The 20,436-nt window shown below is 40.3% G+C and overlaps 1 protein-coding gene across 2 annotated transcripts in view; it reads right to left on the bottom strand.

The window, feature by feature from the left end:
• Positions 1-691: 691 nt before the first annotated feature.
• The window catches only part of Pex1 (peroxisomal biogenesis factor 1), a 38,534-nt gene continuing 18,789 nt past the window's right edge, over positions 692-20,436 (bottom strand). Inside the window, exons 11-24 of one of the 2 annotated variants that reach the window (XM_051177195.1) lie at positions 19,144-19,240; positions 17,679-17,849; positions 16,369-16,523; positions 14,808-14,997; positions 14,353-14,519; positions 12,798-12,932; positions 10,138-10,202; positions 8,332-8,474; positions 8,149-8,252; positions 7,235-7,411; positions 4,950-5,180; positions 3,192-3,389; positions 2,603-2,733; positions 692-906 (exon numbers count right to left, since the gene is read on the bottom strand). In XM_051177195.1, coding sequence (XP_051033152.1) covers positions 822-906; positions 2,603-2,733; positions 3,192-3,389; positions 4,950-5,180; positions 7,235-7,411; positions 8,149-8,252; positions 8,332-8,474; positions 10,138-10,202; positions 12,798-12,932; positions 14,353-14,519; positions 14,808-14,997; positions 16,369-16,523; positions 17,679-17,849; positions 19,144-19,240 — 2,049 coding nt within the window. In that variant the 3' untranslated portion in view covers positions 692-821. Of the gene's footprint in view, positions 907-2,602; positions 2,734-3,191; positions 3,390-4,949; positions 5,181-7,234; positions 7,412-8,148; positions 8,253-8,331; positions 8,475-10,137; positions 10,203-12,797; positions 12,933-14,352; positions 14,520-14,807; positions 14,998-16,368; positions 16,524-17,678; positions 17,850-19,143; positions 19,241-20,436 lie in introns of those variants that run through there. The other variant, XM_051177196.1, reaches the window with a different exon arrangement.

Raw genomic sequence — 20,436 nt, 5'->3', positions numbered from 1 at the left:
AAAGGGGGCAGGGTGGGGTGGGGGGAAGCTTTCTTAGGCTATGGCCAGCAGCTGGAAGGAAGAGACTGTTCTGAGTCCTAACCACCTCATGGCAGCAGATAACAAGGCTGTGGACAGGGCAGAGTTCCTGTTTATACACTCGCCCACTTATCTATTTATTTTCATTAATTCACTCTGACTTCCTTTTCCACACACAACTACTAGATATTACAGATACTGTTTGTGTTGATGGTGGCTAACTTTACAATTAGTTCACGGATAAGAGAATACCAAGATAAAATCATGCTACAATCAGAACAAAAAGAGAACATTTAAAAATTTTGGACAAGGGGCTGAATTAAGAGTCTATCAGGCACTGTTGGCTGAAGGGATTAAATTTATTTGAATTCTATTGTATGTAAATGTCATGTTTGGATTTTTAAAAAATCAGAAGATAATAGAATATATATTTTTCCAAAACAGTCAAGAAGTTGCAAGGCATATAATCTGTGCAATGGCACAAAAACAGTGAGTGCCGAGGAGTCTCTTCCCTCTAAAAGAGAACAAACTTGTTTCACCACAATGTAATACCATTTAACTGAGGGTTTAATACAGACTTATGGAAATAAATACACAATCCGTTCTAAATACCTTCACTTAGACTCACTATTAATCTCACATAGTCCTGAGCATTAATTGTATAATCACAGCATTTACCATTCTATAAAATTAACCAATTTATTAAATTAAAAAGAAATTTACAGACATCATTTTTATATTTTCAACTTAGGGACAGACAGTCAAAACAAACAAACACATCCTAGGAAAATCAGAAGTCTATTTTATGCTAAAGTTACTTTCTGTCCAGGTCGAAACACTGTCCCACTTGGATTTTTTCTCTTCTTTGGATTTTGAAAGTTTTCATACCTTAAAAAGTAAGAGAGATGATAGTAAATAACACTTAATAATTACAAAAAGATAATGGATTGTTTTAAAAACAGCCTTATTTTTTAAGAAATGAAAGGGAAATAACTTGAAAATGGTGGAGGAAATTAAAAAGTTATCAAAAATAATTTTTCAAAGTTGCAGTCTAGTAGAATAAAGGAGAAGGAAAATAAACAGTAGATTATACAGGATAAAATACAAAAGGCAATGAGCAATATGAAAATTAGAGCCTTCACAGTTTTATTCAAAGGCAGGGAAATTACTAAATAAGACATAATTTATCTACAACTAAATCAGCCATGTTTAGAGCAGGGGGACACTGGGGTGGCCAGGTTTGAGATCTGGCACCCTGTGTTCTCCCACTGAAAGAAACTCCAGACTCGTGATAGCAATTTGGCAATACACTTTGAAAGCCTAAGAAATGTCCGTACCCTGTGATGCAATGATTCTACCTTCATCCCAGTGAACTAATGAAAGAAGTGCAAACGTTTGGCCCCATGCCGCTTACAGAAATGCAGTGAGAACCTGCAGGCAACAGGAATGGCAAACCTGGATACTGTGGCAGGGGTGCGCTAGAAACTGGCATCGGCCACCTGCATAATCTGTCAAACGTTCAAGATGAACGGATGGCTCGAAGGGTCAGTGGCACAGACCCAGGTGGGGTGTTCTCATTTTAGTGAGAAGAATATAAGCTCACAAGGTCACATGAGATTAAGGAAATTTCCATTTCTTCTTCTCCCTTATCTTTCTTTTCTGATATGTGTGCAGTAAGTACACACTGCTGATATATGTACACCTCACCTCCAAAAAATTGCAAAATTGGACAAGAAGAATTTATTCTTCTTTTCCCCCTGGAGACAGGGTTTCTCTGTGTAGCCCTAGCTGTCCTGGAACTAGCTCTTGTAGACCAGGCTGGCCTCAAACTCACAGAGATCCATCTGCCTTTGCCTCTGGGATTAAAGGCATGCACCACCATTGCCCGGCTGATGTATTTATTCTTAAATGAAGCCATGAATTACTATTTTTTGAATTATGTTGACTCAGTGACAGAATGGTGGCCAGCCCAACATTTAAAGTAGCCACAGTGTAAACTGGAGGAAGACTATAATAATCCCAGTGTGTAGTACACTTTCTATAAGTGAGAAAGATTATGTAAATGTCAACACTAATAAAACCTAAATCATCCTAAAGCAAAACCAGTGTGTGTGTATGTAATTGGTATTTTTTGAGTAGCCCTGGCTGTCCTGGAACTCTCTATGTAGTTCAGGTTGGCCTAGAACTCAGAGACTGCCTGCCACTGCCTCCTAAATGCTGAGATTAAAAACATGTATCACCGCACCCAGATAAAACTAGTACAATTTTAATAAACTTATAAACTAAATAATTAAAATTATTTAGACCATTATGCACTGTCCTATTTCTTCACTTTCTAAAACCATCTCACTATAATACAACTCAAATATAACCAACAACCTAGTTAAGGAAATGCATAGTTAATGAGGTGCATAGTTATGACAATTTCTTTTTTGTACAGGGCTGTACACATTCTAGGCAGATGCTCTGTCACCTACTTACAACCCCAGCTTAATCATGTACATTTTTAAATTAGCTTCCAAATTTTTAAAATTTTAAACACTCAGGAACTTAAGTGAATAATATGTTTCTTATGATTACTTACAGCTCAGCAAAATCCTTCCCTTCATCTTCACTAATGGATGGTCTTGTGTGGGCTAGGGCAGTCATTAAATGTGCCTGGCTAATAGTGAAACTGGCTTTGACTGGTCCCGGGTGGTTAAGCGATTCATCCTCCTCAAACAAAAAACAGATTAAGCAAATGTTAACCTGGGAATTCAAGGAATACAGTGGCAGCCCCAGCGTCATTTCTTCTTGTCAGTTTTTTTTCCTGGAAAGCACACATTCTTCCTAAAAGGACAGTCCCCAAGCAAGGGCATTCACCATCTGAGTCACCCCACTTCAGCACTCTGCTTGTAAATCGGGCTCAGTTAAAAAGCAACCCACTGTACCAGACTGTGTTGACTCCCTTACCTGAGCGAGCAGAGCGAAGGAGTGGACTGGGGGTGTGGGGGGGAGGTGAGGGAGGGTGGGAGAAGGGGAGGGGGTGGGAAGAGGGGTGGGAGGGAGAACTGTGATTGGAATGTAAAGTGAAATCCAAAAAGTAAGAAATGGAAAAAAGATGCAAAGGTATGCACGACCAAAAGGGAAAAGCAACTTTTAAGGTTGTAACAGTTGTGAGGAAAGGGCCATACTCCACTTTGGCTCCGGTATCTGCCTTTGATGATGCTGATTTCTGCCCTCAGCTGGTCTCTCTGCTCCTGGGTCAGCTCTTGGTAGCCTTCCTGAGAAGGCGTCCTGAACATAGGATGTTGTGTAAACAATGACTCTTTCCCAGGAGGTGCAGGGAAATCCTGAGTCACGGAGCTTGGTGCCGAGGGACACTGTGAGCTCTGCAGGAAGGGGGCAGGGAAGACCAAAGAGAATTTCATGTATGCATTTGTATTTTGATCACACTCCCTGGCCTCCCCTCCTTCCATACCCCCTTACCACCTTCCCCTTCCAACTGCAAGTCTACTTAGTGGTACTTAGGATGTACATAAGGCCATTCTGGAGGACAAGCAGGCAGGCTATCAGGGGCCATACCCCTCAAAAGTAACTGTAACTTTGGTAAGTTTATATTTTAATTCACCAAAATTAAACAAGTTTAAAAGATGGCATTCTAACAACCAAGGTTCAGTGACACCTGTGGTGAAGGACTTCTAGAGCAAAACAAACCAGCACTATTTTGCTACTTAAACCTATTAACACTGATGGCCATGAACAAGTTCACTCTTAGTTTTCTGTGTAAGTGCATGGATGAGGGGTCAGAGATCAGAGGTCAGTGTCAGGTACCTTTTTCAGTTGCTTTGCATCTTATTTTCTGAGACAGACTCTGACCTGGAGCTCGCTGCTGTCTACACTGCCTGGCTAGCAGACCTCAGTGATCCTCCTGTCTATGCCTCCCCAGGATGATTACAGACAGGCATCACCATCTTTTTACATGGGACCCAGAACTCAGGTCATGCTTCTATGTCAAGCACCTCACTAGTGACCATCTCCCTAGCCCTCTCGTTGTACCTAGGAAATAGGTATGCTAAGGGTTCCTCAATATTTCTAGAGAAATTAAAAAATAGGAAACAGAATTAAATTCTATATATATATTTTAAAAAGACCCTACTTCTTTGGAATAAAAGGAGGTATTTTTATATTTTTAGAAACCTGAATTAAGCTGGGTGGTGATGGCACAGGCCTTTAATCCCAGCATTAGGGAGGCAGAGGCAGGAGGATCTCTGTGAGTTAGAGGCCAACCTGGTCTACAGAGTGAGTTCTAGGCAAGCCTAGGCTGTTAGACAGAGAAACCCTGTCTTAAAAAAAACAAAACAAAACCCCAAAAAACAAAAACCTGAACTATTAAAGCAAATATACCAAAAAAGGAACTATGAATGTAAAAATGCTATACATTAAAAAAGCAATAGTAAGACACTAGTAATTTTAGTGGGTATATATTTTGACTAATTAGAAAAAACAATGATATTGCCCCCATTTAATCTAAATAGTTTCCTTGTAGATACATATTATTACTTTTTCATATTTTCCATAAAAACGAATCACAGGTAGGCAACATTTTTGTTGTTAAGAATTTTAAATATTATTGTAGCAAATTCCCCAATATCCAGAAGTACTTCATGATGATAAAGTTTACATTTACTATGAAATAGATTTCAGAATAAAAAGGGTTTAAAGATCACTCATGAGAGACCACAAAGGGAGCCACACCCAGGCCCTGCAGAACCCTTGCTCCTGTTCCTGTTTAAATACTCAGTAAGGACTAACAATGACTAGTTGGCATAATTTAAAAACACAAGACTACTTTTAGTGCAGACAACTAACCGGAAAGACTATGTGGGGCTGGTTGGGAGATAAATCCCACTCTGATGTCACAAGTCATGCAATGATGAAAAACAGTATACCAAGTCAGAGGAGGTTCCGTTTCCAAGTTCTGATTCATATGAGCTTCCAAAGTAGAGCCGGTACATATTGAATTTTGATTCATCTGGAAGGATCTCAGACATCTCGAGAGAAACAAGGGACTGATCTAAGCCACTTTCTCCATCTCCAGCTGAGTCGTCAGAACCACTGCTGTGGTTAAGAAAGACCATTGAAGACAGACTTAGGTCACTGTCAGAGCTGGAACCTCCATCCTAAATTACACAGAGAGAGTGCCGGTTGTAAGACTTACATACTCCATAACCAGAAATAACAACAGACACCACTCCATAGAGCAGCACAGCGAGGCTCACCCTTCTCAGCAAGCTCAATCTCTATGGGTGGAAGGTACACAATAACGAGACAACTTCCATGTAGCCCACACTGCCTCATATTTGCTATGTAATTTAGGAAGACCTTGAGTTTATGATCCTTGGGATTCCAGGTATGCACCAGCATGCCAGCTTTACCTGGTGCTGGGGGATGAAGCCGGAGCCTTGGGCATGTTAGGCATGCTACCAACTGAACTACATGCCCAGCCCTACACAATACAAGTGTTAACTATTACAATGAAGGAAGATTAAGATGAAGTGTATAAAATACATCAACTTTCCCAATGATGATAAAGCTAGGACTCAGAATCCAGGTTGTAGTTCTCACCTCTGCCTCTCACTCATTTTTGTTCTTACTATGAAATGATTAATATCAACCACATTGTAGAGTATATATGTCTATGTACACATATTCTCTTGTAAAGCACTCATATGAAAAAGAAGTTAAGAAAGAAGAAGCCTTCAGGGCTAGGGATGTGGCTTCGTATACAGAGTTTGCCTAGCATGTGTTGGGTCCAAGTTCACTTCCTAGTACCATAAACAAACAAACAAACAAACACTCACTCACTTTAATGACTTGCTGAAATAAACAGCAAAACCTTGACCTGGGGGTTGTGGAGATAATTCAGTAGGCAAACCCTGAGTTTAATCCTCAGAACCCATAGGAAAGATCTGACCACAGTGGTATGGGATTGTCATCACAGTGCTGGGCGGTAGGGACAGTGTGACCTAGATACTCCCTGGACAGCCAGCCTACCCACAGCTTTGGACTAGTGAGAGACCCTGTCTCAAAGGGGGGGAGGTGCTTGAGGAATGCCACCCAAGGCTGCTCACTAACGTCCACGTGCACTTGTGCACGCGTACACACATTATATGCATGTGTATCCATACACACACACACACACAAACACACACCACTCTTAGAACTACTTAAGAAATTGCATCCCTGCACACACACACCCCACTCTTGGAGCTACTTAAGAAATTTAGGACCTGCAAAAATTCCCAGCAAAAACTAGAGGAAGGAAATATACAGAAAAACAGAAAAGCTTTCTAGAAAATATAGGCAAAGTCTATATGTAGTAAAGTATCTTCGGCAATAATTAAAAGCAAAATGCCATCATTAGAGAAAACACTGTTTCTAGGGCTGAGATACGAAAATACAAGATAAACAAAGGTCAGCTTGTATCAGGAAGAAGGGAGTTGCCGAGGAATAGTGAGGACATAAGGCCATATGGGTCATCCACAGGAGACTGCCGCTGGTCGGCTCACACAATTTCATCCTCGAAATGAGTAATAATAACTTCAGTCATAACATAAAATAGCTGAAAACCTTAGTTATTTTTCTATTTCATGCTACTCTACTCTGTAAGGATCCAGGCATTATGCTGGCCTGCCCCTGTCACCTGGCAGAATGCACTCAGGCAGTACGCTGGGCAGCCCAGGTACAAAGGACCCCTTTAAAAGAAAGACCTCTTTATGCTGTCTTTCTCTTTCCTGCTGTTCCCCTGAAACAGACAGGACCTTTCCTGTCTCCCTCTGCTCTTCTGTCCTCTCTGTCTCTGTGTCGCTTCTCCTCCTTTCCCTTTCTTCTCTTTCCCGCTCCCCTTTCTAATAAAACTTCTCACTTAAGCTCTGGCTGGCTGGCATGTTTGTCCCTCCACCTCGGTCACCTTCACCTGCCATGGAATCTGCCAATCTCCCACAAACTGCATCATAACATACTCTAAATCATATTTTTCTAATACTAAATAACTTGTTCCTATTATGGTAACGTTAGGGAAGCATGTGCCAAATCCTCATAAGTAAAATTCCCTGCAAAGCTCACATCCAGTTTTGGAACATTTACAGTAGCCACATTAAAGTCCCCGTAGAGTTTGGTCCTGAACTCTCTCCCTTATCGCTGACTGCCCTAACAGCCTTCCCGAGGGACTCACGTAGAGCCCAGTGGGCAGCAGCCTTCCCTGCAGGGCCTCCAACTGTGCGTTGTACAGTAGAGCCTTCAGATCAGCTCCAGTGAAGGATTCTGTTACTGACGCCACGTGCTGGAGGTCCACGTCACCTGCCAGAGGTAGAGAGGCACTGAGGACGTTTAAAATCTCAAGACGTGACACCTGCAGGAAGAAAAACTAATTGACTAAACACATAAAAAAATTAACTTACTGGAAATTGTGACTCTTAAAACTTTCTTCATAAATTAACGGCCTATATAAGAAGCTTTCCAAGCAGTGTGTAAAATGTTCTAGAAGTACATTATCTGTCCTTTTTAGAACTGTGTCCCTAAAAGGAGACACAGGTAGGAAAATGAATAAAAACCACTATTTGTAACTTTCAGTGTGAGCAAGTTCACACTCATATGTGGTTATCTCCTAGATTTGGCCAAGTGTGCCAACAAAGGAGAATAAGAAACAAGCACGTGGGCCAAACATTTTGACCTTTTGGCCCCTTTTATTTATTTATTATTTTGCACATTTGGGAGCAAGGGCTGACGGACCATGACAAGAAGGGCGGAAACACCTTTCTCCATGTGACCTGGCAACGTGCCCACTGCTGCCCCACTTGCTTGACCCTGGATCAGGTTTCTGATGGGATACGGGTGTGCGGGGTGGGAGCTTTGAAAATAGCATGTGTTATTTTCTTTTGGTTTCCTGATTTTCTCCTATTGGCTGACACAGCCGTTCCTGGACGCCTGAGTCGGGGCCTGTTCTGTTGAGTAAACAGTAAACAAAGCCCTTGCCAGCAAAGCTGTATTCCAAGGTCAATTGCTACCACATGGCCAAAGGACAGTTCACAAGCAAAGTGTGGCACCTTGCATCTGCTGGGTTTGGGACTATGAATAGGAAGTTGTCACCTGGTCTGGAGGAGGGCAGTATACACATTTATCCAGTCTGCCAGGCCGCAGGAGAGCAGGGTCAATCAAGTCAGGGCGACTAGTAGCTGCCAACACATACACACCTGACGAGGAAAGAACACGTTAGACGGATCACTTAGCATCTTCTTTTTACAGTGTGTTTGTGTATTAACAGTGATTTACCCTGTAAGCCTTCAACTCCATCTAACTGTGTCAGCAACTGGTTAACTACTCGGTCTGTAACCCCTGTGTTGTCGTGACCTCTTCGAGGAGCAATGGATTCAAACTCATCAAAGAAAAGAATGCAGGGCTTTGCAGCCTGTGCTCTGGGGGAAAAAAAAAACACAAACACTCTGCATTTTACCAGAGCTCCAGAGTTCACTAACTACACACACACACACACACACACACAGAGCATATAATATATACATATATGCACACATATATAATAAATATATACATATTTAATCTTCCCAACTAACTCTTAAAGCATCCCAGATGCAATTATCCTTATTTTCAGGATAAAATTTAAACTGAGTTTTTTGTTCATAGTAGTGTTACTCATTTTTATTACATTATTCTCTGATAATTTCATCTATGCAAACAAGGAACTTTGATTATATTTGCCTCCCATCTTCCTTTTAAATTGACTCTTGAGAGCGTAAAATATTTGTTTTAGGGATTCATGTCTCTGAATAAGTAAGAGACTAAAACCCAAATCTTAGTCAATAGGTTATTATCATAGCTAGCCGTTTAAAAAGAAAGTGTGTGTGTGTGTGTGTGTGTGTGTGCGCGCGCGCACGCTTGTGAATGTGCATGTATCCTCAGATACCAGAAGAGCAGAAGAGGATGTCAGATCCCTTGGAGCTGGAGTTAACGGCATTTGTAAGCCACCCAATGTGGGTGCTGGGAAGTCCCTGGAAGAGCAGCAAGCTCTCTGAACTACTGAGCAACTCTCCAGCCCTCGATGACCATTTTTATGTGTGCTCACTGGCTTCCGCTTCTGGGAAATGCCTGTTTAGTTCTTCAACCTATTCAAAGATGGCAAGCTCATTATTTTTGCATTGTTTTGCAGGAATACTCTGAAAAAAAAAACTATATTACTAAATACAAAATATCAGAATTATAATATGTTCTTTGTTAATTTAACTTTTTTTCCTCTTGTAAGACTCTTATTTCTTAAACTGTATAATAGATACAGAAACCTCTACCTTATTATTCCTTTTCAAATTATATTAATACATTTACTATGTATTTCTCTTAATTGTACACTGTGTCACAAAATTTTTAGAAGACTACAACAAATTAAAATTTTACTTTAAAAAATTTTCATGATTCTGTTATACTTGAATAATTATTTGCAACTTTAAGTATTAACTTCTGTATTAATATGTGATCTTATGTACATTCAGTAACACAAGTATTAGTGAAACTGGATATATGGCATGTTAACTTCTAAGAGATATGTTAGGAGCTGGGAGAAAAAAATGTAGAACTTAGACATAAGGGTATATAAGGAGTAGTTATTTGCTTCACATAAGAATCTAATCTGAAGGAAAAGTGTGGTGATGTACACTTCTAATCCCAGCATTAGGAGGCTGAGGCAGAAGGACCATGAACCCTATATAGTGAGATCTTGTCTCAGAAGGAAGGAAGGAAGGAAAGAAGGAAGGAAGGAGAGAGGGAGGAAGGGAGGGAGGGGAGGAGGAAGGGAAGAGAGAGACAGGCCTATCTGATCTTTGGACGAGTACTTATATGATTCTACTTTCAGGAATATTACTATTGTAAATAAAAAAAAAAATCTCCAAAATTTAATATTGGAAATATGTATTTTAGGTAGTATTTGCTGAAATAAAACACTTGTCACTTGTTTTGTTAATAACTCATATAAACCACAGGTTTCAAATACCAGCTCTTAAAAAAAAAAAAGCCCAAACCAAGATTAATAAATGACGACCGCCAGTTACTTTAAACGCTCATAAAAACCACCTGGTGAAAACATCTCGGACAGCTTGCTCGCTTGCTCCAATATATTTGCTGAGTAACTCCGGTCCCTAGAGGGTAAAAGGAAATCAAGCTGAGGTGAAATTAATTAAAAAACAAGCACAGCTTTGGGTTACAATTAAGCACAATGAATTACAGAGCATTTAAGGTAGGGTTGAATGGCTGTCTCTCGTGTGTATCTTACAGTGTCAAATGGATGCCTGCCCTCAGCTTCCTCTGCCTACAACATTGTCCTAGATGTTCTCGTGGCTTGTGGCTTGATTTCCTTTAGATCTCTGTCAACATGTCCCTCTGCTTAGAGCTTCACCTGACAACACTGTGTGACCACCCAGCTTTTCCATGCCTCCTTACTGCACGTTTCCTGTTGGGATTGTCAGTTAGTGTCTTTTCACCATTAGAATGTAAACTTCAAGCAAAGTTCTGCTCCCTGCTGAGTCTCTACTTCCAAAACAGTGCTGCCAAATAAGCACTAGATTTGTTTAGTGAAGTACTGCATGGCTCAAAGGGTGCAAACTCCATTGATACCAAATCTCCTAAATTGTATAGAGCCTCCTAAATTGTATAGAGAGATAATTAATTGGCTCTATTTAGCATCTTCAATTTACTGAAATCAATCTGTTTATATAGGAGATGAAAATTAAAATTCCTTTCCTGAAAGTCAACCGTAAAAGCATTTCAAACAAATGTTATTACATATAGCAAAATTGACAATGAGAAATCTTTCCTTAAATTAGGGTCACTTTTAAAACTGAGTACGTTTAAAAGCTAAAAACAAAAAGCACCTGCCAAAGATCTTCCTAATGGAACAATATGTATGGGCAAGCATTAATCTAAAAAACATTTGGGAAGGCAGTAGGGGCTGGGCAAAATCTAGAAAAAAGGAAGATAGATGACTACACCTTCTCCACTGTTGCCAGCATCCTTACCTGTTTACCCAGTTCAAAGAGAGCCATGACAAAGGAGGGTAGGCAAGACCCAACTACACACTGCTAACCTGGATTTCAAATTATAATCAGTCTTGCGTATGGGTACAGTATGATCAATTATTCCTTGGTAAACCGCTAATGCTGAGGCCTTGGTACTGTAAGAACCATGGTGATATGCCAGTGGCAGACTGAGCACTGCCTAAAGTGATCCACCAGCAGGCCCCTTCGTTAGTGCGCTTGCTGTCTTAAAACATTGTAGCCGGGCAGTGAGGGCACACTCATTCAATCCCAGTCTTTAATCCCAGCACTTGGAGGCAAAGGCAGGCATTTGGGATTCTGCCGGTGAGTTCAAGACCAGCCTGGTCTACAGAACGAGTTCCAGGAAAGGCACCAAAGCTACACAGAGAAACCCTGTCTCAGAAACTCAGAAACAACAAACAAACAAATAAACAAAAAACCATTGTAGACCTCGTGTGCAGGTAAGGTAAAGGCACTCAGCAATGAGAAGCCCATAAAACTGGCCTCTACTCCTGAAAATCTCTTCTCCCTTAAGTACAGTTTGCTTTGTCTTTTAATATTTGCATAAATTCTGTTCACAGCGATGCTGATTTGCCTTAAACAAGAACATAAAAGTCACTCAGAGAGAGGGGTGGGTTGTCAGCACACAATTTCTTACAGCTATAAACCAATAAATGCATCATTCTCTCCTAGCTTTCCAAATGGGAGATTAATCCACAATCAAGAAACATAATTGGAATTGGCAAGGACGGGTGCGGTGGGGTAAGTGGTATGGTGGTTCCTGAGGAAGAGAAGCAGACATTACCCTAAGTCTCACTACATACCAAAGAAGTAGGAACATGCCTACAGAAAACTTGTACATGGATGTTTACAACAACATTATTCACAAAGCCTGGTCGATAGAATACCGCAGAGGTAGCTCAGACGGTACAAGCTGCCAAGCCTGGCAACTTCAGTTTTGTTCATGGAATCATACAGTGCAAGGACAGAATCAACTCCCACAGGCTGTCCCCTGACATGTGAGCACTCGTGCATGCCCATATGTGTGCATGCACACACACACACACACACACACACACACACACACACACACAAAGTAAATAACTTAATGTTAAAATATATGCATTACAGCCTGATTGTATAGAAACAACCCAAAGTTTACCAGTGATAATGAATATCTAAGCAAAATGTGGTCCAGGTAAGCAATGGAATGTAGTCCAGGACCAAAAAGGATTAGGATATTAATGCACATTTCAAATATGAATTATGCTAAGTGAACGAAACCAGACACAAAAGGCTGGACATTGCCTGATTTTTTATATACAAAATATTAAGGACAGGCAAACACACAGAAATAAGATTAATGGCTGCTAAGGAATGAGAGAAAGAGGGAACAGAATGAAATAGCTTTGAAAATAGGAGGTTGTAGCTTCACAGTTCTGTGAATGCAAAACAATGCCAACAATGCCAACTGAATGTTGTATGTTTGCCTCAATTAAAAAGACAAAGAAGGGCCCTGTGCTGGCCAGATCTTTAATCCCCAGCACTCTAAGGAGGCAGAGGCAGGTGGATCTCTATGAATTCAAGGCCAACCTGTTCTACACAGCTAGTTCCAGGACAGCTAAGGCTACACGGAGAAACCCTGTCTTGAAAAACAAACAAACAAAAAAAGACAAAGAAGGAAAGCAAGTGCACACATACCTTGATACTAATAAAATTCATTCCACTCTCTCTTGCAACTACTCCAGCAAGTAAAGTTTTTCCTGTCCCCGGGGGACCATAAAGCAATATTCCAGTCCTCTGTCGTATGGGCAAGTTTGCAAATAATTCTGGGTACTGAAAAATATTAAAAGCATAACAAAGAGCAGAATCTAAAGAAAGACTGAAGACCAATATACAGAAAGTATTTGGATGTTAATAACTGCTAGCTCCTTATTAATAGTAATACCACCGCAGGGAAGGACATTTATTTCTATTGGAAATAATTAATGAAGTCCATAGAAAGCATCTTATAAAGTGTGATCAGCGCGCTAGGACTTCCTTCCCCTTCACTGATCTGTTTTGTTTTGGTGGTACTAGAGTGAAAGCAGGGCCCTGCCTAAGCCAGGCGAGGCACACCACTGAGCTACAGAACTACAGCAGTCTTTCTTTTAAAGTGTAATCAAAGTGCTGTGTTAGGAAAACACAGCCCTAAGCTGCAGTCTTCCAACAAGCATATACCACTTGCACGGTTGCATTGTGATAGCTGTGTGCATTCAAGTACTGAAACAAAGAGATAACAGAGAAACGTTCAGTGGTTACAGATGGCAGCGTCTCTGCTAACCAAGTGATTAACTCTTTTTCAATTACCTTCTAAATAATCAGCTTCCCAGAGAGCAAAATCCTACCTGACATTAAGTAAATATTAGGCTTGCCTCTGCTCCTAGGCAAGCTTATATGGGTTCACCTATTGACAAAATTCCAATCTGACTTCCACTTTCATACTAACTGGAGAGACCCCAAAGTCAGCAGCTGAACAAGTGGTCTCTACACACTTGGATGTAAATGCCCAGTGCCCAAACTCAGCATCTGAGGCCATGGCGTTGCTGGTTAATAAGTCCATGCCCATTTCTTCTCCCATAGGCTTAAATCTATACTCTGTGCTGTGCTCAACACATCCCAGGCCCTGACAACAACCCTTCCCAAGAGTTGCCATCCAGCCACATTCGACCCCAAACCTTTACTTATCTCTTTACTTTGCATGAGTCCTTGATCTCACACAACCATCTCCACTTCTCAGGTCTCTGATTTAACAAACCACACCCTACAGTCTACTTCCTCCTTTATCTTTCCAGCCACCTAGTTTATGCTGTTGGTCAAGTCTGCCTTTCTAAGAGTAATACCCAGAGTCCAAGTCTGCTTAATCTACCTGGGTGTCTTGCAGACCAGAGGACTTTCTATGTCCTACACTTCTGTTGAAATCCCAGCAGATGGTTCACTCTGCTCTAGCAAATCTGAGTAAGCAAAACAGAATTAAGATACTTACATCAAAATGGATTTGCTTTTGCAGTCTGAGAAAATATCAAATAGTTATAAAATCCCACGTCTTTGGTAACTCAGTAAATCCTTATCAATACAATGGAAACTCTATTAGCTAACAAATAAAGCCATGGTCAGTGGTTTAGGCATCCTCTGGCCATTAGTACTTGGTGTGTGTGTGTGTGTGTGTGTGTGTGTGTGTGTATGTATGTGTCCCTGTTCACGTGTTTCACCTTACCTTGGCTGGTAACTGGATAGTGTCTATGAGTATTTGTCGAACTTCATGTAATCCACCAATCTTGTCCCAGCCCAGGTCTCTAGGTTTATGCAGGTTGACATTTCTCAGAGAAGCAGGAAGAAATCCATGGAGAGCCTTTTGGAAGTCTGATGTTGTTAAAGTCAATTCTGTTTAAAAATAAACAAAAGCTTTTTTTTAATTTTTTTTTAAATTTCAGAAAAATATCACTAGGTAACCCTGGCTAGCCTCAAACTCACAGAGGTCAGCCTGCCTCTACCTCTTACGTGGTGGGATTAAATATGTGCACCTCCAAGTCCAATTCATTTTTGGATGCTGTACTACTTGCTGAAAATGCCAGACTTCTACTCAGATGCCGTGCGAAGCAGAATGTGCATTTCTCTGCTATGACTACATTCCCAGAACAGGAATAAATTCAGGGTTTGGTGTACAGATACCTTCCCTGGTGGAGACAGGCTGACGACAGAGATGGGTGTGTATGGCTCGGTCCACGAGAACAGTAAAATCTCTAGCCACAAATCCTTCAGTTTCTTTAGCTATGCGCTGCAGGTCAAAGTCAGGGGACTTATTTATATTGCAGCCCAGTTTATTTTTCACAACACTATGCAGAATTTCACATCTTTGTTCCTTAAGGAAAAAATATAAAATTCAGAGTATTAATTTTTCAGTGGTACATTTCAGTAGTTACAAGTCACTTAGCAATGGGAATATGATCAGGGAAATGCCTCACTAGGCAATTTCATCACGGCGTGAAATCACAGAGTGCATTTACACAAACTAGGATGGTACGGACTTTTAAACACCCACACCGCACGGTCCAGTCTGCTGTGCTGCCACAGGGGCTGGTGGTATCTGTGCACTCTCAGCATATAGCTCTTGGCTGCCTTCCCACCAGCCCCTGAGGTGTCCTCCCACATCCACCGTGTGTGATAAATAGTCCTCTAATTGTTGAAGCCAAAGCTAACTGTAAACTGGATAGCAGGGCTAGGCCCAGCCTTTTCCTTCCAAAGCATAAATAAACTCTTTGCTTCTGCCAGAAGCAAACAGAGGGTTGCATTTATTATACTCAGTGGATTGTCTAAAACCATACTTATACAAGAGTGCCATTTCTTTTCCCAATAAGGAACATTTTAAGTAACATCTTAAGAGGTTTTTTTTTTTTTTTTTTAAGTTTGTTTGGATTTTGTTACAACGTTTTTCTTAATTAGTGATTGATGGGGAAGGGTCCAGCTCATAGTTCATGGTGCTATCCCTGGGTTTCTGGTCCCAGGTTTTATATAAAAAAAAAACAAAACAGGTTGAGCAAGCCATAGAAAGCAAGCCAGTAAGCAGCACCCTCCATGGCCTTCGGCATCAGCCCCTGCCTCCAGATTTCTGTCCTACTGCTTTTGATGATGAACTGTTATAAGGAATTGTGAGTGAAACAGAGCCTTTCCTCTGCAAGTTGCTTTCAGTCATGGTGTTTCATCATAGCATTGGTAACCCTGACTAAGACAACCAACATCACTATCCCTTCTTTTTTTTTTTTCTTTTTGGGTGCAAAATACTGAAGCCACAGCCTCTGCACATGCTAGGCAAGCTCTTTACCACGGAGCTCAGCTCTCTGTGACACAGAATAATAGGCAAATATTTCTGCTTTTCGCTAACAGTTAAATGGCAGAGTCTGAACATTTTGGGTGGACACTGGGCGAGACTCTTAAACAAGATTGTCTCCAGCCTGAGCACATGTGCATTTGCATAAGGTCCCAAAGTGGGCAGGGATGGCTCAGCAAACTAAAAGATGTCACTTCATCCTCATTAAGAAGAAATATTGACGTCAAGAAAGCCATTTCCTTAGCAAGTAACATTTCCAAAGAGCATAAATTATAATCTCTGTGTAAAACTGCACAATGTTGACCTTAAATATCTGCACAATCTCCCAGAAGCAGCAACTATTAAAATAAAAGCAATTTTTAAGAAAGGAACACAGCTCAAGAATCTTTCTACATCTCAGCTTACCTGACTTGGAGGTTGGATGTGCTGGACACACTGAAATATGTGAATCCCTTGAGCAGAAACAAGTGAGGGATGTAGAGAGTGTTGGGACTGGCTCGTGGCGATGAGTGCAATCAAACTTCCCATACAAACAAACTCTTTGATCATATCCTTCAAAGCTAGAATGAAGTAATACAGCATAAAGCTCAGGGGAAAAGTGTGAAAATGTAAAGCTGCATATTCATTAAAATATTAATAAGCTAATGTTAGGATGGTACAACCTCTTCATGGTATTTTTTTTTTTCTTTTAAGATTTATTTATTTACTATGTCTAGTGTTCTGCCTGAATGTATCCCTGCAGGCCAGAAGAGGGCACCAGATCTCATTACAGATGGTTGTGAGCCACCACATAGCTGCTGGGAATTGAACTCAGGACCTTTGGAAAAACAGACAGTGCTCTTACCCACTGAGCCATCTCTCCAGCCCTGCTTTATGTTTTTTTTTTTTTTTTTTTTTTTTTAAATTTAATTCTATCTATTCACTGACTTATCTGTTGAATCAAACAGAAGAGTGGGAGGTTCTGTAAACTCAGGACATGTCTACTGAGACTCTGTACTCCTTGATCTTACAAAGTAAATGAATCAGATACACAAAGGCATCTCAGAAGTGAATATTCTAGAAGGATGACTAGTGTCCATACTATGTCATGGTGACTTAGCAGAACAGGCATGGTGTTTCAAACATTTGGATAATTTCTTTCTATTCAAGGCTTGGTGAAGTTTGGCTGAGGAGATAGGAACTGCCGTAAGTATTAGTAACATATCGTTGAGTTCCAATCCAGAGATCTGCAGCTTTCTGCCATAGAGACTAACAGAGTTTATCATCTAATAAGAGACTAATAGGAGTTTATCATCAGGAGGTTCTACAGGCGATACAGAATTCAAACTTTGAGAACAACACTAGCTCATGCAGTGTAAGCCACTCTTACTTATATTCTGTGTTGGCTTCAGCTCCCCACAACAATGAGGCAATGCTGTGAATCCTTGCAGCTCTCCCTATCCACAAGATGCTTGTCACACTTGTTACAATCAATGGTGGATTCCTCAATGTTCTATAATCTCCCCAGGACCATGGAGGAAGGAGAAAAGAGACTCCTAAAAATTGTCCTCTGACCTCCACATGTACACTCACTCAGGCACGTGGATGCCACCCCACCAAATGCACAAGTAATAAATAAATTAATCAAGATGTAAAAAATTAGATTTATCATTAAAATGAAAAATGTTGCCTGAAAAATGAAAAAAAAGCTCCCAAACCAGTAGGGAATGTTTTACCATGTGCAAGCCGCTGGTTCTGCACTGCTTCCGGACTGTGTTCCTGCTCTGGGACAGTGGACACTCCGGCAACGAGGTCCAGGTCATCCAGTAGAATGACGGCTGGCTGTCTCCAAGCTGCCTCTGAGAAAGCAACCTCCAAGGCTTTCTGTATGCTCTCAAGCCTTTTTCCTACACACAGAAGACGTGGTGTCAGTGTTATTTCAGGGGTTGAAAGAAATAGAACTTGATATTAGTTTATCTACAAAAATGAAACCCATGTTTTATTAACATACCAATTAAACTTGATAATCATTGGCACATTCAACTCCTAAGTCTCCGAGGAACAGAGAGGAACACGCTGCTCTGACTTTGATCTGTATGCACTCGATCTCCCTTCAGAGTTTCAGGTGGCTTACAATGGTGAAATACAATTGTGAAAATGTAGAAAGACAAAACCAGAGCAGGGGCCAAGATCAGAGTCAAGCCCTACCATTTCCTGCAGATCCCAAAGGCCCTAGATTTGATGACACATCTAGCTTTAGGTTTGTTCCAGGTGTGGTACAAAATTTTAATTTCCGGAAGACAGAAAGTTGATGGGTCTGTAAACTAATGCAAAGGTCCCGACACTTAGCTCTAAGCTAATTGTTTTTATCCCCCATTGGGACTTCAAGCAGGATTAAAACTTCCTTTATAGCAAATGGAATATTGAGTTTTCAAAACTATCTTTATCTTGATTTAAAATACATTTTTTATTTATCTTTTAAGGATTTCATACGTCCATACAATGCGATTTCTTTTTTTCTTATGAGCTACAAAGGTGAGCTGGGAATCAGGTGTTAGTAGAAACCTAGAAGGAAGTTAATTGTTCAAAAAGAAACTATTCCAACCTTTTATTTTAACTGAATAGATAGTACTGTAAATGCAAGTGATACAAGGTCAATTGTAATTCTTCTCATTGTCATCCAAAGCCACCATTTATCTTCCCAGCCATGAACTCTACAAGTTTCCCATAGCAATAGACCAATATCAAGTATACTCTAAACATTTGGAATGACATTTGTTGGTATTTCCAGAAACACATTCTTTGAGTTTTCACTTAAAAAAAGAAAAGAAAAATGGCGCCCACCAAAACATCAAATAGAGTTTTAGGGATTCTTATCACAAACATCAGAAAGCCACAGCATTCAAGTTTCTAAGGATTTTTTAGTTTTTTGAGATAGGGTTTCTCAGTGTAACCCTGGCTGTCCTGGAACTCATTCTGTAGACCAGGCTGGCTTCGAACTCACAGAGATTTGCCTGCCTCTGCCTCCTGAGTGCTGGAGTTAAAGGTGTGCACCAACAAGGCCAGCTTCCAAATTTCTAGGGATTTTCAATAACTAAATGACACAAATGAAAGTTTAAAAAGTGCACAACTATATCAGCAGCATTAATAAATACATTCCTGTCCACAAAAAGGGGCTTTATGTCAAATGCTCATTCCTACCTCGCAAAGCTTTACAGTCGACTATCTCCACATGGGCATCCAATCCGTCGCAGGCTTCCTTACAGATTGCTTTGGCTAATGTTGATTTCCCACTCCCCTGGAAAACAGTTGCTTCATCAGAACTCAATAGATTGAATTATAGAAGAAGCTCCTATCAATGCAGCAGCCACAAGATTCAGTTGCTAAGTAGACACCAATCCAGTTGCAATGGGTTCTGTGCTACTAAAATGTGGCTTCTCTTTCACTCTGTTAATGTGTTGCATACCCTGTGCTCTTTACAATGCATATACAGAAATACAGCCATTTCTATACTCACTAGTTAATATAACTTCAAACATTTAATTAAAACCAACTAAAAATCATACTTTATTGTTACAACATGACTAATATATAATTTTTAAATTAATAAGACATGTCTTTATTTAATTTCAATGATTTTAATGAGAAAGATTACTAATGTATCATGTACTAAGTAATTTTAATTAATGCTTTATTAATGATTTACAGCCATTGCTGTGACTACAAATTAATGTGGCGTACAACCTTCAGACACTTTTTTCCTTTGATGGGCATGATTATGTGGCATGTTTTACAAGATTAGGTCTTATCATGTTGGCCAGCCTGGCCTTGAATTTAAGATCCCCCTTTGGAATGGCTGAGATTACAGGCTGCCCTGAGAGACAGGTCAGCTGTCAGGATTGTCTACTTATATAAAAGAACAAAGAATTCAACACTGGCTTACAATCAATGAGCATTTTTTTTTTCAAATACAAGCTTTAGTTTTATCTCATTCTGAAATAAGATGTAGAAATTAAAAATAGTTATAATTAGTGGAGAAAAGCAAAAGGAACTTATATAACTGTTTCAACATATATAGCAACTCTTTTAATGCTTTTCATTCTTCTAAGCATTCTGTATTTTTATAAACTTATAAAAACAATTAAAACATTAATGAAGTTTTATAATTTCATGCTTTTGCTTAAGCTGTTTAACAAGTTACTTCCTGCCCAGCAAAGGTGGCACATGCCTTTAATCTCAGCTCTTGGGAGGCAGAGGCACGTGGATCTTGGTAAGTTCGAAGTCAGCCTGGTCTACAGAGAGAGTTCCAGGACAGCCAGGGCTACACAGAGAAACCCTGTCTTGAAAAAACAAAAACAAAAAGCAAACAGAAGTTACTTCTTCATGCTCCTCCCAATTTTAGCCATCAAGTCAAAATAAACATCCAAACCGACATGCTAGTGATCTGCTAGAATGCCTTTAGAAAGAGGTAGAGTAGGACGTCAAAAGGCAGTG

The sequence above is a fragment of the Phodopus roborovskii genome, unplaced genomic scaffold (assembly GCF_943737965.1).
Source record: "Phodopus roborovskii unplaced genomic scaffold, PHOROB, whole genome shotgun sequence".
Classification (NCBI taxonomy): domain Eukaryota; kingdom Metazoa; phylum Chordata; class Mammalia; order Rodentia; family Cricetidae; genus Phodopus; species Phodopus roborovskii.
The sequence above is the reverse complement of the archived record's forward strand: the minus strand, read 5'-3'. Positions and strand labels throughout refer to the sequence as shown.